The 20133-nt window shown below is 48.9% G+C and overlaps 1 protein-coding gene across 2 annotated transcripts; it reads left to right on the top strand.

The window, feature by feature from the left end:
• The first annotated feature begins 512 nt into the window (after positions 1-512).
• CFAP97D2 (CFAP97 domain containing 2) lies at positions 513-17763 on the top strand. 2 transcript variants are annotated; one of them, XM_059144296.1, is made up of 5 exons: positions 513-633; positions 4843-5033; positions 14671-14751; positions 15554-15672; positions 16912-17763. In XM_059144296.1, exons 2-5 carry the CDS (start codon positions 4944-4946, stop codon positions 17093-17095), a joined length of 474 nt encoding a protein of 157 aa, XP_059000279.1. In that variant the 5' UTR covers positions 513-633; positions 4843-4943; the 3' UTR covers positions 17096-17763. The 2 variants fall into 2 exon arrangements, with proteins under 2 accessions (XP_059000279.1, XP_059000280.1); XM_059144297.1 differs by lacking the exons at positions 513-633; positions 14671-14751 and having other exon boundaries at positions 4436-5033.
• Positions 17764-20133: the final 2370 nt, after the last annotated feature.

Genomic DNA, 20133 nt, shown 5'->3' with positions numbered 1-20133 from the left:
TCATGGTGACAGAGCGGCCGCAGGGAGGAAGCCGTGGGCTCTAAGTGGGGTGAGCAAGGCCCAACATGCACATCAAATCGAGTTTTAAAAAATGCACTGCACAGGGGCACCCGAGTGGCTCAGTCGGTGACGCGTGTGCCCTCCGTTTGGGTCATGATCCCAGGGTCCTGAGGTCAAGTCCTGCGTCAGGCTCTCTGCTCGGAGGGGAGAAACAGGCTCCTCTCCCTCTGCCCCCACTCATACTCTCTCTGTCAAATAAATAAATAAGTAAAAACTGTATTTTTTTTTTTTAAATCAGCCACACAAATATGATAAAATCCATTTTAAAAGTTAAAAATCACTTCATTCCCCACCGACAACAAGTCAGCTTTTCCAAGATGTGCTCCGGGCTGGGTGGACATTCCTGACTGTTACCAACTGTACGAGGAACTGTTTTGTCTCTGCTTTCTTGGGTTGTCAGGCTTCCAGCCACACCCACTAACAACCGGCTGTGCTGTTGTTACAAGTGTGGCCTCCGCCTCCATGGCCACGGCTGCGGCTCTCCCCCAGCCGTGACCCTCCTCGTTCCTGTGTGTCACTTGTCCTCTGTGGACTCCCTGAGAGCATCCCCAGAGCCCCCTCGAACCTTCTCAGGTGAGTAAGGCGAAGGTGGCCCCGACTTTACCAAATGGTAACCACAGCCCCAACAGGAGTGTCCGCTCATTCTGAGAGCTCCTCTGGAAGGTCAAAGGGACATCCGTGTCCCGCCCCTGACCGTAGAATTGCCTGGCTCAGTTTCCAAGTTCAGGGGATTCCTAGTTACCTTCTGTGGCTAATTCCTAGCTCCGTTCTTCTGCCCACGCTACCTGCATGAATGTTGCCTTTTGAAACTTGTGGAGACTTTTTTACAGCTCAGCATACAGTCAAATTTTGCATATTCTGTAAATGATCCTCCTGGACGGATGATTTTTTGTGGTTTCTGTACCCTGCAGATATTTCCAATTTTGCCTTTCCCCCCTTGAAACACAGGAAGGGTAGCTTTCCTGTGATCTGTGTCTCATGACTCTGCGGTGTCTGTTGGTCCTGGGAATCTGTTCTGAGGTTTCGGCTCCGTCCAGTCGTGGGCCATTCACTTGGCAAGACGCTTACGCCCCTGAGACCCCAGGAGAGTCTGGGGCTGCTGGGAAGGTCAGGGACCTCCCTTTTCCTCGGCCCCTTGAGACATGGTCAGCCCAGGACTATGAGCCCATTGCACTATTTGAGGGTGTTCGGGCTGCCTAAGCAATGTGAGTTTGGGCTCCAGGAACCTTCCCCCACTCCGTTCCCTGCTCTGCAGTAATTTGGTGGCTGCTTTGGGGGAAAGGTTTATTCCTAAGGCAATACCCAGGATTTTCTGTTGTTTTCACTAGGAGGAGAGTAGCCCAGGCCACTCTTCCTGAAAGCACGTATCCCAGTCCTTTGTTCAGGGTTCTCCAGGGACCCACACTCACCAGACGGCTCTGGAAACGCCTTCGTGTGAAGCAATATTTGCCCCCCAAAAGCTGAATTCATCTGAAGTCATTTGAGATGGTTTTCAAACTACTCTGTGCTGTGGAATAAGAATGAGGCCTGTTTCTTCGTTTTGGTCTCACTGCCTTTGTGGGAGAGCAGGGGACATAAAAACCAAAGTTCGAACTTCAGGTTATAGTCACAAGACACATACAAGAATTAGGAATATTAGGAGTTGAATTAACATAGATAACTTCACAAATACTTTGTAGCAGGTATTACATACAATGTAATAACCAACTGTACTAATAGCCTTCACATATTCAGGGAGTCACCAGTTCAAAGTATTCCTAATAAACCCAATACTCAAGTCAACATTGAGCCAATAATGATTAAGGCTGGCTGAGCATACAGTATTGTCAGAATGAGCGAATCAAAATAGGGTTACTTTGTACAAAGTATAAACAGAAACTGTGTAATATTAAGCATTCAAACCTAGCTCAAGATAAAAAACTTCTTTACTTTGGGGCGCCTGCGTGGCTCCGTGGGTTAAAGCCTCTGCCTTTGGCTCAGGTCATGATCCTGGGATCCGGGTCCTGGGATTGAGCCCCGCGTCGGGCTCTCTGCTCAGTAGGGAGCCTGCTTCCTCCTCTCTCTCTCTCTGCCTGCCTCTCTGCCTACTTGTGATCTCTGTCAAATGAATAAATAAAATCTTAAAAAAAAAAAACACTTCTTTACTTAAAAATTCACAAAATAGAAACTGATATTGTGATTTGAATCTCTGAACAGAAAAAAGAACATTAGTAGAAACTGACATGGACACTATTAATTAAACTCCAGGCTTCCCAATTTTCTACTTTTATGAGTAATTCTTTGCTGTGCATAAATCCTTGTCAATGTTTCAGATTATTTCCTCAGGACAGAGTGCAAGGAGTTTCCGGCTGGCTGATTTTTCTGATCTCATCGTGCTAAGAATATGAGGAAACCGCAAGGCTGGGGGCCTCAGTCGCTGACCACCCAGCTCTTGATTTCTGCTCAAGTCACGGCCTCAGTGTTGTGGGCTTGGCTCCACGTTCTGTGGGGTGTCTGCTTCCAGATTCTCTCCCTTCCTCTCCCTGTCTTCCTTCCCCCGTCCCCACCCTGCACACGTGCATACTCTTTCTCCCTCTCTCTAAAACAAAGACATATTTAGAAAAAGAAGAATATGTTAAGAACCAAACTCCGTTGGAGCCTGGGTTGGTGGGTGTACCATGCTGCTGAGAGTAATCTTTCTGGTTTGGTGTGGGGTACGTCTAGTTTCCCCAGATCCTCTGCTGTGGGACCCCACCATCAGGTCAGATATCAAGTTGGATACAGATGTTAATTAGATACAATGTTAGTTATTAAGCGTAAACGTGAACGGGGCGCCTGGGTGGCTCAGGCTGCGAAGCGGCTGCCGTCGGCTCCGGTCGTGGTCGGAGGGTCCCGGATTGAGCCCCACGTGGGGCTCCTTGTTCCGCTGGGAGTCTGCCTCTCCCTCTGCCTGCTGCTCCCCTGTTTGTGCTCTCTCTGTCAAGTAATTAAATAAAATCTTTTTTTTTTTTAAGAGTAAACATAAATGAGGGGAAGCACAGCGGCAAAACTCCCACGTGCGCAGACTCACCGCACAAGGTGCAGTAATAATAGTGTGTGTTGTCACTGCCGTGAGCACGGCAGTGCAGAAGAAAGCCCGGAGAGCCTTTCAAATCATTTATTCTGGCCGGTTTCTACTTTGCCCCCCATCCCTGGTCTATCCTGAGCAGGAACAGGCTGGGCAGAGCGATGCCTCCCCTCCTCGGCTGACTGGCCAGGGATTTGCCAGCCTGTGCGGCAGACAGGCTTTGGGTAAAGAAAAAGAAACATACAGACCCAGCCCCGCAGTCCGAACAAACAAATCTTGGAAATCGTCATCATCAATACCACGACTTCATTAACCGTACGGTTTCCTTGAGCATCTATTGAATATTGGGCCTGATCAATGACAATAACTGGGTAGAGAAAATTATTTATTTATCATTATCATGTACTTTCTTTCTTTATATATTCAGAGGAATATGACATGTAGATTTGATAGGCTAAGAAATCTTAATAAAGCCTCATGTCTCAAGGCGCCATATGTATTTTTCAGGCAGTAATTCTTACATCTACCTTCTACTGTATGTGCATAATTTCCTACTTGTGAACTAAGATGAACTCATTTTTAAATACCCAACTTTTAGGGGTGCCTGGGTGGCTTAGTGGGTTAAGCTTCTGCCTTTAGCTCAGGTCATGATCTCAGGGTCCTGGGATAGAGCCCTGCATCGGGCTCTCTGCTCAGCGGGGAGCCTGCTTCCTCCTCTCTCTCTGCCTGCTTGTGATCTCTGTCTATCAAATAAATAAATAAAATCTTAAAAAAAAAAAAAAGAAAAACCCAACTTTTAAACTGTCAGTACATCAACAATCTTAGCAGCTGCAAAGTCTTCTGCCCACTTCTGTAGAGCTCTGGAACCAGCTCAGTCCACAATACCTCAGCCACCTAACACCAGACAGGAGAAAGTCATATTCTAATTTTATTCATATCTTATTTTTCCAAAGTCTGATTCAATTTAGGCTTAGCTAATTCTCTTTCAGACTGACAGCCACTGAGTCGTGCTAATATACAGAACACAATTTTTCATAAAATGCCTCTTTTCTGTTGTGTTCTGTTTCCTGACAAGCAGCTCAACAGTGAGCCCCGAATCATGAATTCCGTATACCATGTTTCTGGGGTGAGTGTGGCGAGATGTCAGACCAGCAACCTGAAATGAGAATAATATTGCTATTTCGTCATTAGTCAGTTCCTCTAATCATGCCATCTTGAAATGAGGCCTATGATTTCGACAAAGACGAACAGCTCGACAGACAGTCTGGCACCACTGTCCCTTCATCAGCCTCCCAGAAAACCCACCCCAGTCAGATAAGTCCACAGAGAGAGGAACGGCTTAAAATGACTAAAACTTTCTGTACCTAATCCTCAAGACAATTGAAAAAAAAATGAAGATCTCCCACCTAAGCTGCAAATAAAAATATTTGGAGTTGTCCAAATTATTAAAAGTTCTTCAAAGATAGGAGGCGCAAGGGAGAGGGCTGCAAGCAGGAAGGGGAGAAGGAATGAGAGAAGAGGGAAGGAAGGAAGCAGGAGAAGACGGGAGGCTGGGAAGGGGAAGCTCAGCTGGAGAAGAAACTCTGCCCTTTTCCACGAGTCGGGGGAGCTGAGCAGAGCGCATCACGATGGCATCACGAAGCTATCTCAGATCTGTGGAGAAAATGCCCTTTAGAGCAGAAGGATCTTCAGTTCTCCTGTGCTAGGACGTCTTCTTGCCCTTTCTTTCCTCCTAGGCTTGGACGCCATGACAACGGTCCGCTGACCCAGCAAACACAACCCCCTGCAGATCTCGCTGGCGGCTGGTGGAAGGGAGCGGCTGTTTTGGCTGTTGGAGATGCGAAGAGCCCCCCAGCCAGCTCTTCCCTGTGGCAGCGAGAGCCTGCAGCGCAGCTGGGAGAAAGCCTACCAGGATCACAGGAGAAAGGTAGGAAAGCTGAATGTCAGCCCAGATGGCTCAGCAGCCCGAGCAGCCTCTACGGATTGCCAGGGCTTTCCCTGGAAACCAAAAACGAATTTTATTTTCAGAGATGGAATGGTTGGAATGTATTTCCTTAGAAGTTTGGTCATATATATGACCATACGATAAAAATTCCGTTAAACGGATTGTGGTCTTTTAGGACTCTGAATTATGACACATTTATAAAGTACTTAATTTTTCCTAATTGACTCGAAAGTATCTTAAGACACAGAAAAGCGAGGAGCCCTCTCTGTCAAAACAGCATTTGCCCATGGGAACTAAAAGCCGCCTTTTATCTCCATTAGGAGATACGCTACTATTTCCATTATTTGATGCAAATGTGGATATCGTTTGAGAAGGTCACCTTGTGCTTTTGAAATGGCCTGCCATGGGGGTCTTACGCCTCCGAGACGTCAGTGGGCCCATCCCCCTGCACGAGGCTCCAAGTCTGTGTCCCTCCAGGTTGAGAAATGCTCTAAGAGGGGAGTAAGCTGGGAAGGGGGCGTCGCTCTGTGACGCTCTGAAGGCATCTCACCAGGGAGGGGACCCCAGGTTCCTGCAAGGTACAAGATCCAGGTGAGTATTCGCTCCTCTTGGGATTCTGCGTGCCTCAGTGGTGGTGACGCTGTGGGCTCAGGGAGGTCACACTTACCGTAAGGCTGTTCTGGTGTCCCCCATGCCTGGGCCCTGCGCCTGCTGTCCTCCCTGGGAGCCCGGCCGTCCCAGGGCTCACCCTCGCTTCCTCAGACCTCTGGGCTTCCTGCGGTCTTCTCTGGGCCCTCTTTTAGGAAGCTCACCCCCATCGCTCTCTGGGTCCTCGTTCTGCTGTCTCCTGTCACCATGTGATTGATGTAATGTATTCATCTTGTCGTGTTTGTTTCCCCCACCTGGCCAGGGGATGGCCCCGTGGTGCTGCTCTGATGTCCGTGACACCCAGAGCACCTAGTAGGTCGAGCTCAGCAGGGGAAGCTGGAAGAGCCCTTACGGTAGTAAGAACGAGACAACAGGCATGGCTTCTTCACAGGGTAGATGAGAATGTAAGCCACGAGCGTTTTGGTGTTCACGTGTGCGTCCCAGGGACCTGCAGGCGGATAACACCCTCAGGGTGAGTGAGTAACCGTGCTCTGCACCTGAGAAACCGCGAGACAGAGAAGATCCAACCAGTCATCATATGGAGCGGGGGCTAACGACTAGGGAACCCTGGCATTTGGCGCAGGACCGCGGTGCGGTGCTGGAGCCTGAAATTACCTTGTCCTGACGCATTCACCTCTGAGATGGCTCAAGAGCTCGCGCTTGCTGGGTCTGAGGAGGGACTGCTGAGACACCCCAATAGCACGTGCTCAGCAGCCGAGGTCACTGGGCCGAGGAATCCGTGATCCCAGCATCAGGTGTAAAGGGAGGCCATAGGTCTCACCTGGGAGGGACCACAGGACGTCAGGGAGAAGGTCTCAGGTACAGCCGACTGTAAGAAGGGAAGTGCGGGTGTGGAATGGAGCAACGGGTGCCAGAGGGGCCATTCCAGGCAGGGACGATGCCAGGAGTCCAGGGATTTCCTGGAGAGGAGAGGAGAGGTCAGGAGAGGAGGGGGCAGCGCCGTCCTGTGGAGTAGAACACATTGTGGGAAGACAAGACATGGGGGTGGAGGCCCCCATAAGGAGGGCAACATGGGCTTGCAGCGGAAGGAAGCAGGAGAGCAGCGCAGGTATTGGGGACGGCGGCCGCTCAGTGCTGCCCGGAGGCCACAGCAGGAACCAACTCCAGATCTTACCAGTGGGCACCGAAACTTGGCTTGAAACAAATTTTTCTTCCATATTAAGAGAAAGGGGAGTCAGCTCTTTGGGGTTACTTAGTTTCTTACTACTTGGCTGAGAACCCTTGGGAACATATAGGACCTCAATGCAATAGAAGAGACCGAAAGGGTTTGCAGAGAGTCCCGTATCCAAAGCGTCTCTAGGTTGGAACTCCTTGTCCCCAGCCCAGCGAGCATCTGACAGAAGGTCAACAGGACTTTCTGTCTCAGAGCCTAGACATCCATTCATGCTGAAAATAAAATTAAAATGACCTTCATAAAGTAGACATTGCTACTGATATTTCCCAAACACAATAAAATATAAATGTCTTAGTCCTAAGGCAGAACTTAATTAATAGGGAAACACTAAAGGCACTCCCTGTGAAGTTAGAAATAGGACAAGGATGCTTACTACCTTGTATACCTTTTGAATTGTGTTGGAGGTATCAGCAAACGGACAATACAAATCTGTTAGGCATGAAAATATAGTGAAGTAGGTTTTGGGGTTTTTTTTCTTTCTATTTGTAGATGAAATGATTAAATATCTAAAGAACCCAGAAGAATCAATGGAAAAACAAATATAAATTGGGAAAAATAATTGTAACTTACAGCACAAAGGGTTAATATCCTTATATAGATAGAACTTCTGAAAAGAAAAAAACTCCATATAAAGATGGGCAAGGGAGATAAATGAAAGTCCACAGAAAAAGAGCTGCAAATAGCTCTTAACCTATAAAAAGTTGAAAAAACAAAACTATAAAAGTTGGCCAACTCCACTTGTAACAGAGAAATGCAAATTAAACGTGCACCATAATACAATTTCTCAACTAGTAGGTTGACAAAGATCCCCCAAATTGTTGGCCGTGCTCTGGGGAGAGCGGCACCATCTGTGGTGCAGGTGGGCACGCGGCAGACATGGCCCCACGGAGGGTCTAGCGATCCCCAGTCAAACTGCACATGTGTTTAGCCTTTAACCTGGCAGTGCCCATTCCAAAGGCACCCTGGCAAAGATCTGAAAAGAAATTGCAAAAGATACTAATTGCAGCAGTATTTGTAATAGCAAAATGGGAGCGAACTCAAATGATCATCCAAAGGAAGCTGTGTGAGTCGCTTCACAGGACGACGTGCTATGCAGGTGTGAAAAGGGACCCGAAGCCTCTCTCCACAGCACTACAGAATTACGTCAGATGCGCCGTGAAATGGAAAAGGCAATGTGAAGAAAAATGTGTAAAATAGGCTACATTTGCCTAAAAAAGAAGGGATGGAAATATATATACACACAAACATATCGACACGTACATCCTGTGTGTCCTTTATTTCCACAAGTTCAAGGAGTGACGGTAAAATTGGATCTGTCAACAGGGGAAAGGGCAGAGGCGACAGGACGGAGCCTTGACTTCTCAGAAAAAGAGTTAATGGTCAGATCTGACTCTGGAGCCAGGTAAATATTTCCCATAGTATTAAAATTAAACTTGGGAAGCATTCCAAAATATTGAAAATAAAATGGACCAAAATGTAGACGCAATTGGTTTCATGACCACATTGAAAGGGCCTGTGGCAGCTGCCTTTGTCTTTTGAGTTTGGGTCTTTATCGTTGTGGAAGCACAGTCCGCAGCCGGTGCTCTGCTTGTCGCAGGCGCACAGCACGGCGGTTCCGTAATCCTCTGCATGCTCTGTACTCAGCTCCAGAGTGCCGTCGCCGTCTGTCACCGTGCAAGGTGATGACAGTGTTACCGACGGCATTCCCGTCTCCCCGACTGACGTGTTTTCTATGTGGAGTTTTGTGGCCCATAATGCCCTTTACCTGTTTCACCGCTCCCCACCCCTCTCCCCTCTGGCAACCGTCAGTCTGTTCTCTGTATTTATTTATGTTTTTAAGATATTATGTATGTATTTGTCAGAGAGAGACACAGCGAGAGGGAAAACAAGCAGGGAAGTGGAGAGGGAGAAGCAGGCTGGAGGGAGAAGCAGGATTTCTGCCGAGCAGGGGGCCTGACGCGGGGCTCGATCCCAGGATGCTGGGCTCATGACCTGAGCTGAGGGCAGATGCTTAACGATTGAGCTACCCAGGCGCCCTGTTCTCTGTATTCATGAGTGTGTTTTTTGCTTGTTTGCTTTGATTTTAGGACTCCACATACAAGTGAAATTGTATGCTATTGATCTTGCTCTGACATATCTCACTCAGCACCGTGCCCTCTAGATCCATCCATGTTGTCACAAATGGCAAGATCTCTTTCTTTTTGTGGTTGAGTAGCATTCCATGACACGTATGCACCATTGTTATCCCGTTGTGTGTCCGTGGACACTCGGGCCGCTTCCATAGCTGCCTGTTGTAGAGAGTGCCACCACAAGCAGAGGGCCGCACGTATCTTTTCAAATTAGAGTCTTCATTTCCTTTGGGGAAACACCTCACAGGGAAACTACTGGACCCTATGGTATTTCTATTTTTATTTATTGATTTTTTGGAGGAACCTCCCTACTGTTCTCTGCCGTGGCTGTACCGGTTCACCTTCTCACCAACAGGCATCGGGTTTCTCTTTTTCCCTCTCTACCGCACCCTCTCCAACACTTGTTATTTCTTGTCTTTTTGATTCTAGCCATTCTGACAGGTTCTGATTTGCATTTTCCTGATGTGGGGAACGTTGAACCTCTTTTCACATGTCTGTTGGCCATCTGGACGTCTTCTTTGAGAAAATGTCTGTTCAGATTGTTTGCCCATTTTGAATTGGATTGTTTTTCAGTACTGAGTTACACAAGTTCTCTATGTATTTTGGATCGAAACCCTTACTGTATTTGTCATTTGCTGATATCCTCTCCAGTTTGGTAAGTGGCCTTTTCTTTTTGCTGGAGGTTTCCTTCACTGTGCAGAATCTTTTCTTTTTGGTGTCGTCCCAATAGTTCATTTCTGCTTCTGTTCCCCTTGCCTGTGGAGACGGACCCGTACGTCTGTGGCTGAGGCAGATGTCCACAAGATGCCAGGATCACTCTTACGGGTTACATGTGTGTTTAGAGTGGGATAAGCAAATGAACGGTCATGTTGGTGTCACTGAGAACTGGGGATTTTAGCTCTGGAGAAGGGAAATGCAGAAGTAAGACCCCTTAGCCTAGCTAAGGGGAATGGGGCTCTGAACCAGAGCTAGGAGGACCAGGGGAGCTCTGTCTATGGCAAAGGCCTTGAAAGAACAAACTTGGTACAAACGAAACTCCAGGGAACCCAGACTTGTCTCTAAATGCCATGTCATTGGAAGAACCAGGCTTTCCTGTAGAAACGGCAGATTCCAAGTTGAGAGAGGATATGTACGTGTTAACCCCACATCACTTTGTCACTCCAGAGGGCAAGGAAGCTGTCAAGGTTATTAGCACCTTCTCACGGGCCACAGGTGGGGCACAGTGACTATCCATGGCAGTGGGCTGAAACACATCAAATAGGTCTGAGTCTTTGATTTTCCAATGATATTAAACAGAAACACCATATTGGCCACCATTGCAAGGGCTTAAGAACCAAGTCCTAAGAAGAGCCCAGTACGTATCCTACCAATTGAAGCTTGTCTTCATCGAAGTATTCCTGCAAATAAACAGAATGAATGATGGACTTAGAATGTCTCTTTTTCACAAAAACAAAGACAAGCAGACATGTGTACCTTGTGATAAAATATCACAGCATCACCTAAGGGATAGTCTTGCCAGTGAAGAAACCGAACCTGAATTCCTGTCAGTTTACAGGTAGTGCCAGGCATTCCATCAGCAAAATCCAAGTGAGAAAGTGCACAGGACACATTATCTGGCTTCCTTGTAACACATTGCAGGGGAGGGGTATGGAGGGAGAGCTATCATTCTAAGAGATGCAGGGGCACCGGGGTGGCTCAGTCGGTTAAACATCTGACTCCTGATTTCGGCTCAGGTGGTATTCTCAGGGTCGGGAGATCGAGCCCCTGGTCAGCAGGTTCAGTGCTCAGCGGGGCGTCTGCTTGCGGTTCTCTGCCCTCTGCCTCTCCCCCTGGCTTGCTCTCTCTCACTCTAGAATAAATCAATAAAGCTTTAAACAAAGAGAGAGATGCAAGAGACATATCAAGTAAGTGCAGCTTACGGACCCTCTTACTTGGGTCCAAAGTCACACCAGCAAATGAGAAAGAGAGAGGAGGGAGGAACAGCGGAAGAGAGGAGCAGTGCCCGGAGACTGGGACAACGGTCGTCACCTCGCGGTGCTCGTGGTACCGCTGCTCTGTGTCTTTTAAAGGTTCCCCGTATTGCGGAGACATACGGTAAAATATTTGAGGGTGAAAAGGGTTTGCTTGGTTTGCTTTGCTATCCTCACAGGTGAGGGAGCGCGGCCGGCGGGGGCAGAGCTGGTTTGGGTGAAGGGGCGTGAGGCTACATGGGGGTCCACTGGGCGATTTTTCTCATTTTTATGTTTAAAGTTTATATTTTTTAGAAACGATAATTTTGAGTGAAAAAGGAAGCCGAGTGGTAATAATAGATGGTAACAGTTTCCGTAAATTTAAGAATGTGACAGTAGAGTGGATGGGTTGTAAGTGCCTTCCCCGCGGCAAAGATGGGGAAGCAGGGAAGGAGTCAGAGGAGGGGGAGGTGCAGGCTGCGGGGGTCTGTTGGGAACCTGAGGGCCCCACGCTCTTCTCTGGGCAGCGGGGGCAGGGGCTCCGCTGCAGGGGCTTGAAGCGCCGGGGACCGGGCTGTACCGGAGGCCACCTGCTTTCTTGGGAGCCCGCGCAGTTCTAGCTCCCGCTCTGTCTGATAATTCTGCAGTCCTTTTACTTTTTATCAGAGTGATATAGATACATTTAAAAAAAAAAAAAAAGAATAGTATCAAAACAGCTTGATAAAAAGCAGCAAAGCCTGGCTCTGAGGCAGCCACGCTCAGCCCTTCTGGCAGTTTCTCCTGGTTTTGGCTTCCATTTCTCAGAATAAGATGCTCGTTTGCCATTTCTTCTCAACATAGAGAGAATCAGTTTTTATTCAATCAATAACCAATTAAATAAGAAATGTAGACTACTGATAGTTAAAGAGACTATGCAAAACCTTTCACTGTTGAGTCAAGTTGTAGCTCTATGTCCTTCCTCTTACAATTTCCTGTAAAAGTTAATATCGCCTTGTTTTCATGTTCTTGAGTTTCCTATATATCTGTAGCCATTTTTCCTAAATATTCCATTAGTCATCAAATGCTGATGAATAAATTCTCAAACACTCATAAACTTCGAATAATCTCTCAGCACCCCCCACCCCCTTCTGCCCGTCCTCTGCTCCCAGCTGTGCGGCCCACAGACCTGCTGGCTACGGGGCTCCGTTTGCTGGTCTCCCCTGCAGAAAGTGCTTCTCTGGTGATGAAGTACATCCCGGGGTGGTTTTCCAAGAACAGGGGCAGGGAGCTTTTTTGCTGGGGGTGGGGGAGTGTGCTTTTTTCTTTTGTTTTGGATGTTTTTTGGTCTCCGTGTTGAAAATTCTTCATTCTCCCATCACTCTTTTTTTTTTTTTTTTTTTTTTACAGATTTTATTTATGTATTTGTCAGAGAGAGAGAAAGAGCGAGAGCGAGCGCACAAGCAGGGTCAGGGGCAGAGGGAGAAGGAGGCTCCTCGCTGAGAAAGGAGCCTGATGCGGGACTCAGTCCCCAAACCCAGGATCCTGGCCAGAGCGGCAGACGCTTAACTGACTGAGCCACCTGGGTGCCCCGCTCCCATCACTCCTGATAGAAAGTTTGGCATGAGATTCTAGGATGGAATAGCCTTCCCTTAGGATGCTGAAGGCATTGGTCCTCATCATAAGTTAGAGTAATACGAGCTGCTGTAACAAATAGATCTTAAATGTATAAAGTATACATGTATAAAATGTATAAATGTATAAAAACGTGTATATGTTATACATGTTATACCATATAATGTTATAACATATACATATATATGTTACAAATGTATGAAGACCCCAGCACTATCAGAGTGCAATCCCTGCGCCTATTCCCATGTGTGGATGGCTCCGCACCAGACCCACTCACCTGTGGCTCCTCTGCCCATTAGGCTCTGTGACAACCTGGGTGCTGCTGGGGGGGTGGTGCGTGGGGGTGGGGGCGGGGCAGGGTAGAGCACAGAAGGCACACCTGCTTCGTAGAGACCTTGGCCTAAAACGAACATCTGTGATGCTGCTTTGGCAAAAAATCATCAAGGAGCCACACCTCAGTGCCAAGAGTCCTAGGAAACATGGTCCTGTCTCGACAGGAGTGACAGCTCAAGACGGTGGTAGGGTGAGCGTGAGTTAATGGATGGTCAGCCCTCTGCTTCAGCCAACACCTTCTCTAAAGAATCCTGTGACTCCTGTGTCACCAAGGGCATGGGCATGTAGGTGTTTCTTCTCGGAAACTTTTGGGAAGGAACTCCTCTTTAGTACTGTTGTTCTGACACTTTATGATGACATGCTTCTATGAGTCTCTTTGAGTTTATTCTGATGGATTCTTTCATTTTAGAGACTCTGAAAATTCTGTCCCTTTCCATTTTCTAGAAACCCTCCTAGTCCAATGTCCCTAACCCAATACTGAGTCTCTCGTGTCCTTTCATTTTCTCTCCTCCTGCCCGTCTCTACTTCTGGCTCACTTTGGGGAGGTTTCTTGGTTTTATCCTCAGCTCCTTAATTCAATTTATTTCAGTTTTAGGGCTTTTTTCAAGATTTAATTTATTTATTTGAGAGACAGAATGAGTGAGGGAAAGGGAGAGCTTGGGGAGGTGGTCAGAGGGAGAAGCAGGCTCCCCGCTGAGCAGGGATCCCCATGCGGGACTCGATCCCAGGACTCCAGGATCATGACCTGAGCTGAAGGCAGAGGTGTTAACCCACTGAGCCACCCAGGAGCTTTGATTTTAAAGATAACGTGAAAAAGTAAGGTACCAGGTGTGTTTTTATTCCCAGCATCCCCACAGCTCTGGCCAGCCCACCTCTGGTCCTGGCTGCTTCCACAGCTGGTGACAGAGGGCCCCAGGTCATGTATGTAGCCGTGCTATTGTCTCATTTCTGTTCCTTAGTCTTCCCCTCCCTTCAGGGGCCACGCATCCATCGCTGAGTGTGCTGTCCAAGCCTCTTGCCAGCTAGCCCCTCTGCCCTGTCCTGGCTCCTGCTGCCCGGCCCGCTGGCTTTCACTCCTGGAGCGAATGATGCTCACGTCATGGTTCCAGAGTCACCCGGCGGCGGGCTTTTCCCAACACGGTGGCTTGCAGGACATCAGCTGATGTGTCTGGGAACTAGTGGTCTGGCTAGCGGTCAAGCGGGGTCTGGAATATGGGGGGGGGTCCCTTTTTGTCGAAGATGGTAACGCAGATAGCCCTGATGCATTCACGCCATCACATTCTGGAATCTAGGTTTTCACCCCTCGCTGGTATGTTTTCTGACGGGAAGCTGCAGAGATCACTTGGAAGCTCGTCAGTGTTTCAGGGGCTCATCCTGCTGGAGGCCCAGAGATCAGGGTGAGGTGGACACAGCCTCATAACTCACTGCCTTAAAGGCCTCTGGCAACAGAACAGAAGTGTCGGCTGGCACTTACGTTTGATGACTTCTTACTCTGTACTTAATTCTCTACTTGAAAACCACGTGGCAAGCTCATCCCCCAGGGCTTCCCGTGTTCCCCAGGGAATAACTGGGTTTTGACTCAAGTCCTGAGCCTCATTCAGGACCATCTGCCCCAGGCTGACCTGGAATCTTTGGTGCCACAAACAAGCATCGATACTTGTCCCCAGGGCCACAGCCCAGAAGCTGCCCAATCTGGGTTCATGGTAATCACCAGCTAACGTGTGCCCAAGGTCACAGGCTGCCCTGCACCACAGGTCCAGGACGCCCAGCCCCTCGTGGACGCCCGCGCCCCCTGGAGCCTCGGCCACCTCCGCCTGAAACTCAAGAAGCTGAAGGTAATTTCTCGGCTACCTCTCGGGCGCGGGTGCAGCTCATGAGGAGATGTCAACTCAGAGACTAGGGACGTGGAAAATGCGCGGTTCCTGCCGTCAGCGACCGGCCGCATCCACGCCAGTGAGCCTCATGGTGCCGGCCGGAGCTGTGGGGCGGCGGGGACGCCGGGGGTCCTCTCCGGTCCTCCGAGGACCCTTCCTCTCCAGGAAGCGAGGGCGGCGGCCTTAAGGAGGCCAGTCAGTACCCTTCCTCTAAACAGGACCTTTCTTCAAAAAATAACAAACAAGACCACGTCTTGCCCACCACAGACTCTTCATTTCTGGAAGCCTAAACCACCGAGTGAGAATAAGCCTCTCATGGCTGTGCTGCCGGGGACGCGGTCCGAGGAGGGCGGGCGGGGGCTGGCCGGGCCCGGTGCAGGCCCGCCGGTGTCCGGCCCTAAAGCAAGAGGGAGTCCCTTTCCTCTGGGCTCCGAGCGCGTCTTCTAAAATTGCTGTCTTGAAACCTGAAGTGATTTCCTCTTTAGCATCCCCGCCTCGGAGTTTCAGAGGGTGACCTAATTTCACAAAGACACGTGGCACCCTCGCCCTTACCCCCACTCTGAGCGCCCTAACGGATTCCGATTCCCAGACAGAGGAGCGCGCCCCCCAGCACTGGGGGCGCTGATGCCCACGAGCGCGTTAGAAGGCGCGGTGGGCTCAAGTCGAAGGGAGTGTGGGCTTGAAGTGACCCCCTGAGTGAGTCTGTGCAGTCACGGCCGGACGTGGCTGGTGCCCCAGAGGCTCCCTGTGTGTCTGTCCCCAGCTGGAGGAGGCGCGGCTTGCCACCATCGACAGGGACAACCGCCTGCTGCTGGAGAAGCTGTCCTGCGTCATGAGGACCGGGGGACGGACCGAGAGCGGAAACCACCACGCGCACAAGAGGTACCGGGGCCCCCGCACCCTACAGTCAGCACCAGCCCGGGCAGGGCCCAGAGCGCCGCTCCGGGGCCCACACAGAGGCGCTGCCCCGGAGCTGGAACGTTTTCTTGCCACCCTCCGTGCAGGAAGCCCTGTGCTTTTTCCTCTGTCCTTCCTAAATCAGAGGGTTTCCTGGGGCTCGGGCTAATTCTGTGCCCACAACCGAACAAGGACACCGACAGCAGCTCGCAGTGTCCCTCTGTGCCGTCCCAAGCCTGCTGCACCGTCCTCCCGCCAAACCCTCATAAGCATCCCATGAGGAAGGGGCCATGGGGAAACCGAGGCAGCAGGCAGCGAGGAACATGGCCAAGTCAGCCCCCAGGAGGCGGTAGGAAGCAGATTCCTGCCCCAGGGCCTGTGCTCAGGCTGGGCTCCTGCACTTCCATGTGCAAAAACGGCCCGATGTCCGTCTGGAAAATGCATGGAAGGTCATGTGACTTTGTGTCCCGCGTGGCATGGTGACCGCTCCTGTTTGTTACGGGGAGCCTGCTGCTGGTGCTACTCTCGACCAACAACATTGTTTTTACCCAAACCGGGGCTCTCTGTGGAGGTGCAGGACAGCAGGCCTCCACAGTCTTGAAAACCTGCTACAAATATTTAGAGACACTTATGAACCCCAAGAGCCCCTCTTCTCTAAAGCACACAGCCCCTGTCCCCTACACCCTACAAAGCCCCAGAGTTGGCCCCTGGTTTCATCACTGTCCGTTCCGTCCCGCAGTGCCTGTGAGGGATGGTTTCAGGCGGGCGGGTTTTCAGTCCTACTTGAGCCTGCGCCAGTCTCAGAGAAGCTCACAGTGGTTTCCAGATTTCACAATAAATTAAGATTTAGTTGACCCTCAAGCACCAGGAAGTGTGTCACAGAGGAGGGCTCCACAGGAGGGGCGGATCCTGCATTCCAGCTGGGCTGGCCTCCTGGAAGCCTTCTGTCTTTGGGTTCTCCAGCAGTGGTTCAACTGAGGTTTCACGGGGAGGTGGGAGGGTGCGGGTGGGGGACAGGGAGTGGGTCTGGGTGTCGAAATGCCTCCATGTCCAGCCCCTGCCATTAAAAACCCGGAGGAATGGGTCAACCTCCATTTTCCTGGGTTAGTTTACATTAGATTTGGAATCACTTTCTGCTTTAAAGACAGATATTAGCTGGAGTATAAAAACCCCTGTAACGAAGTAGCCTAAACTAATCGTTCATTTCCATGCACCTCAATCCAGGACAGGATCCTGCAGGGAGAGCCCCCCACCTGCTGCCTGGATTCTCTTTGAAAAACGCAAGTCCCAGCCAGCCTGCAGGTCACCCCACACCATCGAGTGGCTTCCCCCTCCTCCTCCTCGCCTGCCTGATATGTCACACTCAGGAAATGGGGGAAGAAGGAGGGAAAAGAGGGAGCAGAAGTGATCCCGGGGAGGGGCCAGCCAGTCAGAGGGCACAGGAAGTGCCTGAGCTTGAACAAGGGGCCAGACAGGGCCAGACTTCCGGAAACATAAAAGGGATGTGAGGGCCAGAGGGGGCTGCGAGGCCAACCAGCTCCTCCCACACCAGGACACCGTCTTCACAGGCCCTGCAAGTGACATGCCACCTCCTTCACCTGCTTGGATTTTAAAGCAAAGACCAGCTTGTGCCTTTCTATGCACTTCTCTTTGTTCAACTCTGGGCCATATGTCGAGAACAGAGTGTGGTCACTTTGCATGTTCAGACTCAGGATCAGTTCAGCATCACTCCTGTGTTGAAGCAGAGAGCACCGAGCTAATCACAAGGTAACAGTAGAAATGACATGTCTCCTTGTGATTAGTGTAACGAAGCCCCAGCAAGAATGGAAGTCAATGATTTTTGTCAAGAATGCATCAGTGGGGACGCGGGGTGGGGGGGCACCTGGGTGGCTCAGTGGGTTAAGCAACTGCCTTCGGCTCAGGTCATGATCCTGGAGTCCTGGGATCGAGCCCCACCTCAGGCTCCCTGCTCAGCGGGGGGTCTGCTTCTCTCGCTGACCTCTCTCCTCTCATGCTCTCTCTCTCTCTCTCAAAAAATAAATAAATAAAATAAAATACGTTTTAAAAAATACATAAGCATAGGTAATGTTTAAAAAAAAAAAAAGAATGCATCAGGGGGCACCTGGGTGGCTCAGTGGGTCAAGCCTCTGCCTTCGGCTCAGGTCATGATCTCAGGGTCCTGGGATCGAGCCCTGCATCAGGTTCTCTGCTCAGCGTGGAGCCTGCTTCCTCCTCTCTCTCCGCTTGCCTCTCCGCCTACTTGTGGTCTCTGTCTGTCAAATAAATAAATAAAATCTTAAAAAAAAAAAAAAAAGAATTCATCAGTTTGAGCCTGATAACTGACCATTTCATTTCTCTGTCCTTTAGTTAATAAAAGACACTTATCAAATTAATAAATGGTGTGGAACGGAAGCCACCCAGAGCACTGCAAACCAGTTGGTTCAATTAGTATAAAATTACCTAGCTACCTAACTACTCAACAAGTCTAAGAGAAACTACATAACCAGCAATTGGGCTTTCACTCCTCCTGTTATTCTTCAGGGCTTTATTGAGATTGTAGTTGGCGTACGGCAAACTGTGTATGTGCGCTGTTCCACTTGACAAGTCTGACACGCTTTACCCCTGGGAGAATATCCCCACAATCTAGATAATAGCTACATCCATCGCCCCCCAAGGTCTCCTATTCCCATCAATCATCACCCAACCCTTCCTCTTTCCCGTCCACATGCATCCACAATCTGCTTGGTGTCCCTAGGGACAAGCTTGCATTTTTCTGAGTTTTGTGGGAGTATCTCCCTGCAGTGTCTGCATTTTCCTGCCTTTCACTCCACGCAATGTCGTGGCTGAGAGAGTCGACAGACCATTCCTTTTTGTGCCGAGTTGCCCTCACGGTTTTTTATCCACCCACCTACAGGTGAGCATTTGGACTGTTTCTAGTCTTTGGGTATTACAAATAAGGCTGCTAGAAGTATTCACGTTTTTTAAAAAATCAAAACCTATTATCTCTGCCCAAGACTAAAAATTCAATGATAAACGAAGAATCTCAACTATGAGTCACACAGAGAAGATCTTCCAAGCATGACAGCATAATGAGGTCCCTGGACCCACTCCCCAGTGAAACTGATAAAAATTATTTTTAAAACAACTAATTTAAGTTTATGGAAATGGTCCTAAGGGCATATTCATATAAAGAAACAATTTTCCAAGAAAAGCTGCTAAAATGTGGCCAGAACAGATAGGTTTCATATTACTGGAACTGGGACCGACTCCTTTTCCCCTCCCTCCCAGCTCAGCAAAGCAGAGACTGTTCCAGACGGCCACAGCTGACAACAGAGGACTCCTTCTCTCACTTACTCCCAGCTGGAGAGCTTTCTTCCTGGAAAAGGCAGGACTTCAGCATTTATCATCCTGTCCCCAGCTGCCTACTACTGAGACCAAGTCTCAGATGAGTATGGCCCAGAGATGGGGGCTCCTTTCTGCCCAGCTCCCACTCAAGAATGGAGGCTCTATCTCAAGTGCAGTGTTGCTGGGAATCCTGGGGCCTGATCCCCTTGGCCTAGTTCAATTACTATAGTGATTTGAAGCCATGAAGGTCTACGTGTCCTCCCCTACACAGTGGAAGGGCATGGGGTGTCACATATGGAGATGCTTGGCATCTCCCCCACTCTGAGCTTCAGAGCTCTGAGATTTTGCCTGGGAGATAAACATGCCATAAAACCAATGGCTCCTGATGTCCCCTCAAAGTAACTGACTTCTTTTGCAACAGAGTGTGGGCAAGTTCCAAACTTCATTGGACATGAAATAAAAGACATCCACATTGGGAAGGAAAGCATAAATCTGCCTCCATTCACAGATGATATGATCTTGCATACAGAAAATCCCAAGGAAACGACTAAAAAAAAGGTATTAGAACTAATAGACAAGTTCAACAAGGTGGCAAGATAGAAGATTAATGGAAAGTCCATTTTATTTTTATATACTTGCAATTAACAGTTTGAAAATGGGATTAAGAGAAGTATTCCATTCACAAAAGCATCAAAAAGAACAAAATACTTGGGAATAAATTTAATAAAAGAAGTGCAAATCTCATATTTTGAAAACTATAAAATATTGTTGAAAGAAATTAAAGAATATCTAAATAAAAAAAACCCATGTTCATAAATCAGAAGACTTCATATTGTTAAGATGGCAGTACTTCTCAAACCGATCTCAGATTTAATGTAAACCCTACCAGAATCCCAGCTGACTTCTTTGTAGGAGTTGACAAGTAGATATGGACATTCTTCGGAACTGCAAGGGACAGCAAATTGTCACAACAATTCTAAAAAGAAGAACAAAGTGGGAATCATGTGTCCTGATTCCAAAACTTTCTGTAAAGCAATGGTGATCAGGACAATGTGGTACCAGCATAAAGGCAGTATAGATTAATGGAATACAATCAAGAGT

Source organism: Mustela lutreola, chromosome 13, assembly GCF_030435805.1.
Source record: "Mustela lutreola isolate mMusLut2 chromosome 13, mMusLut2.pri, whole genome shotgun sequence".
Classification (NCBI taxonomy): domain Eukaryota; kingdom Metazoa; phylum Chordata; class Mammalia; order Carnivora; family Mustelidae; genus Mustela; species Mustela lutreola.
The sequence above is the reverse complement of the archived record's forward strand: the minus strand, read 5'-3'. Positions and strand labels throughout refer to the sequence as shown.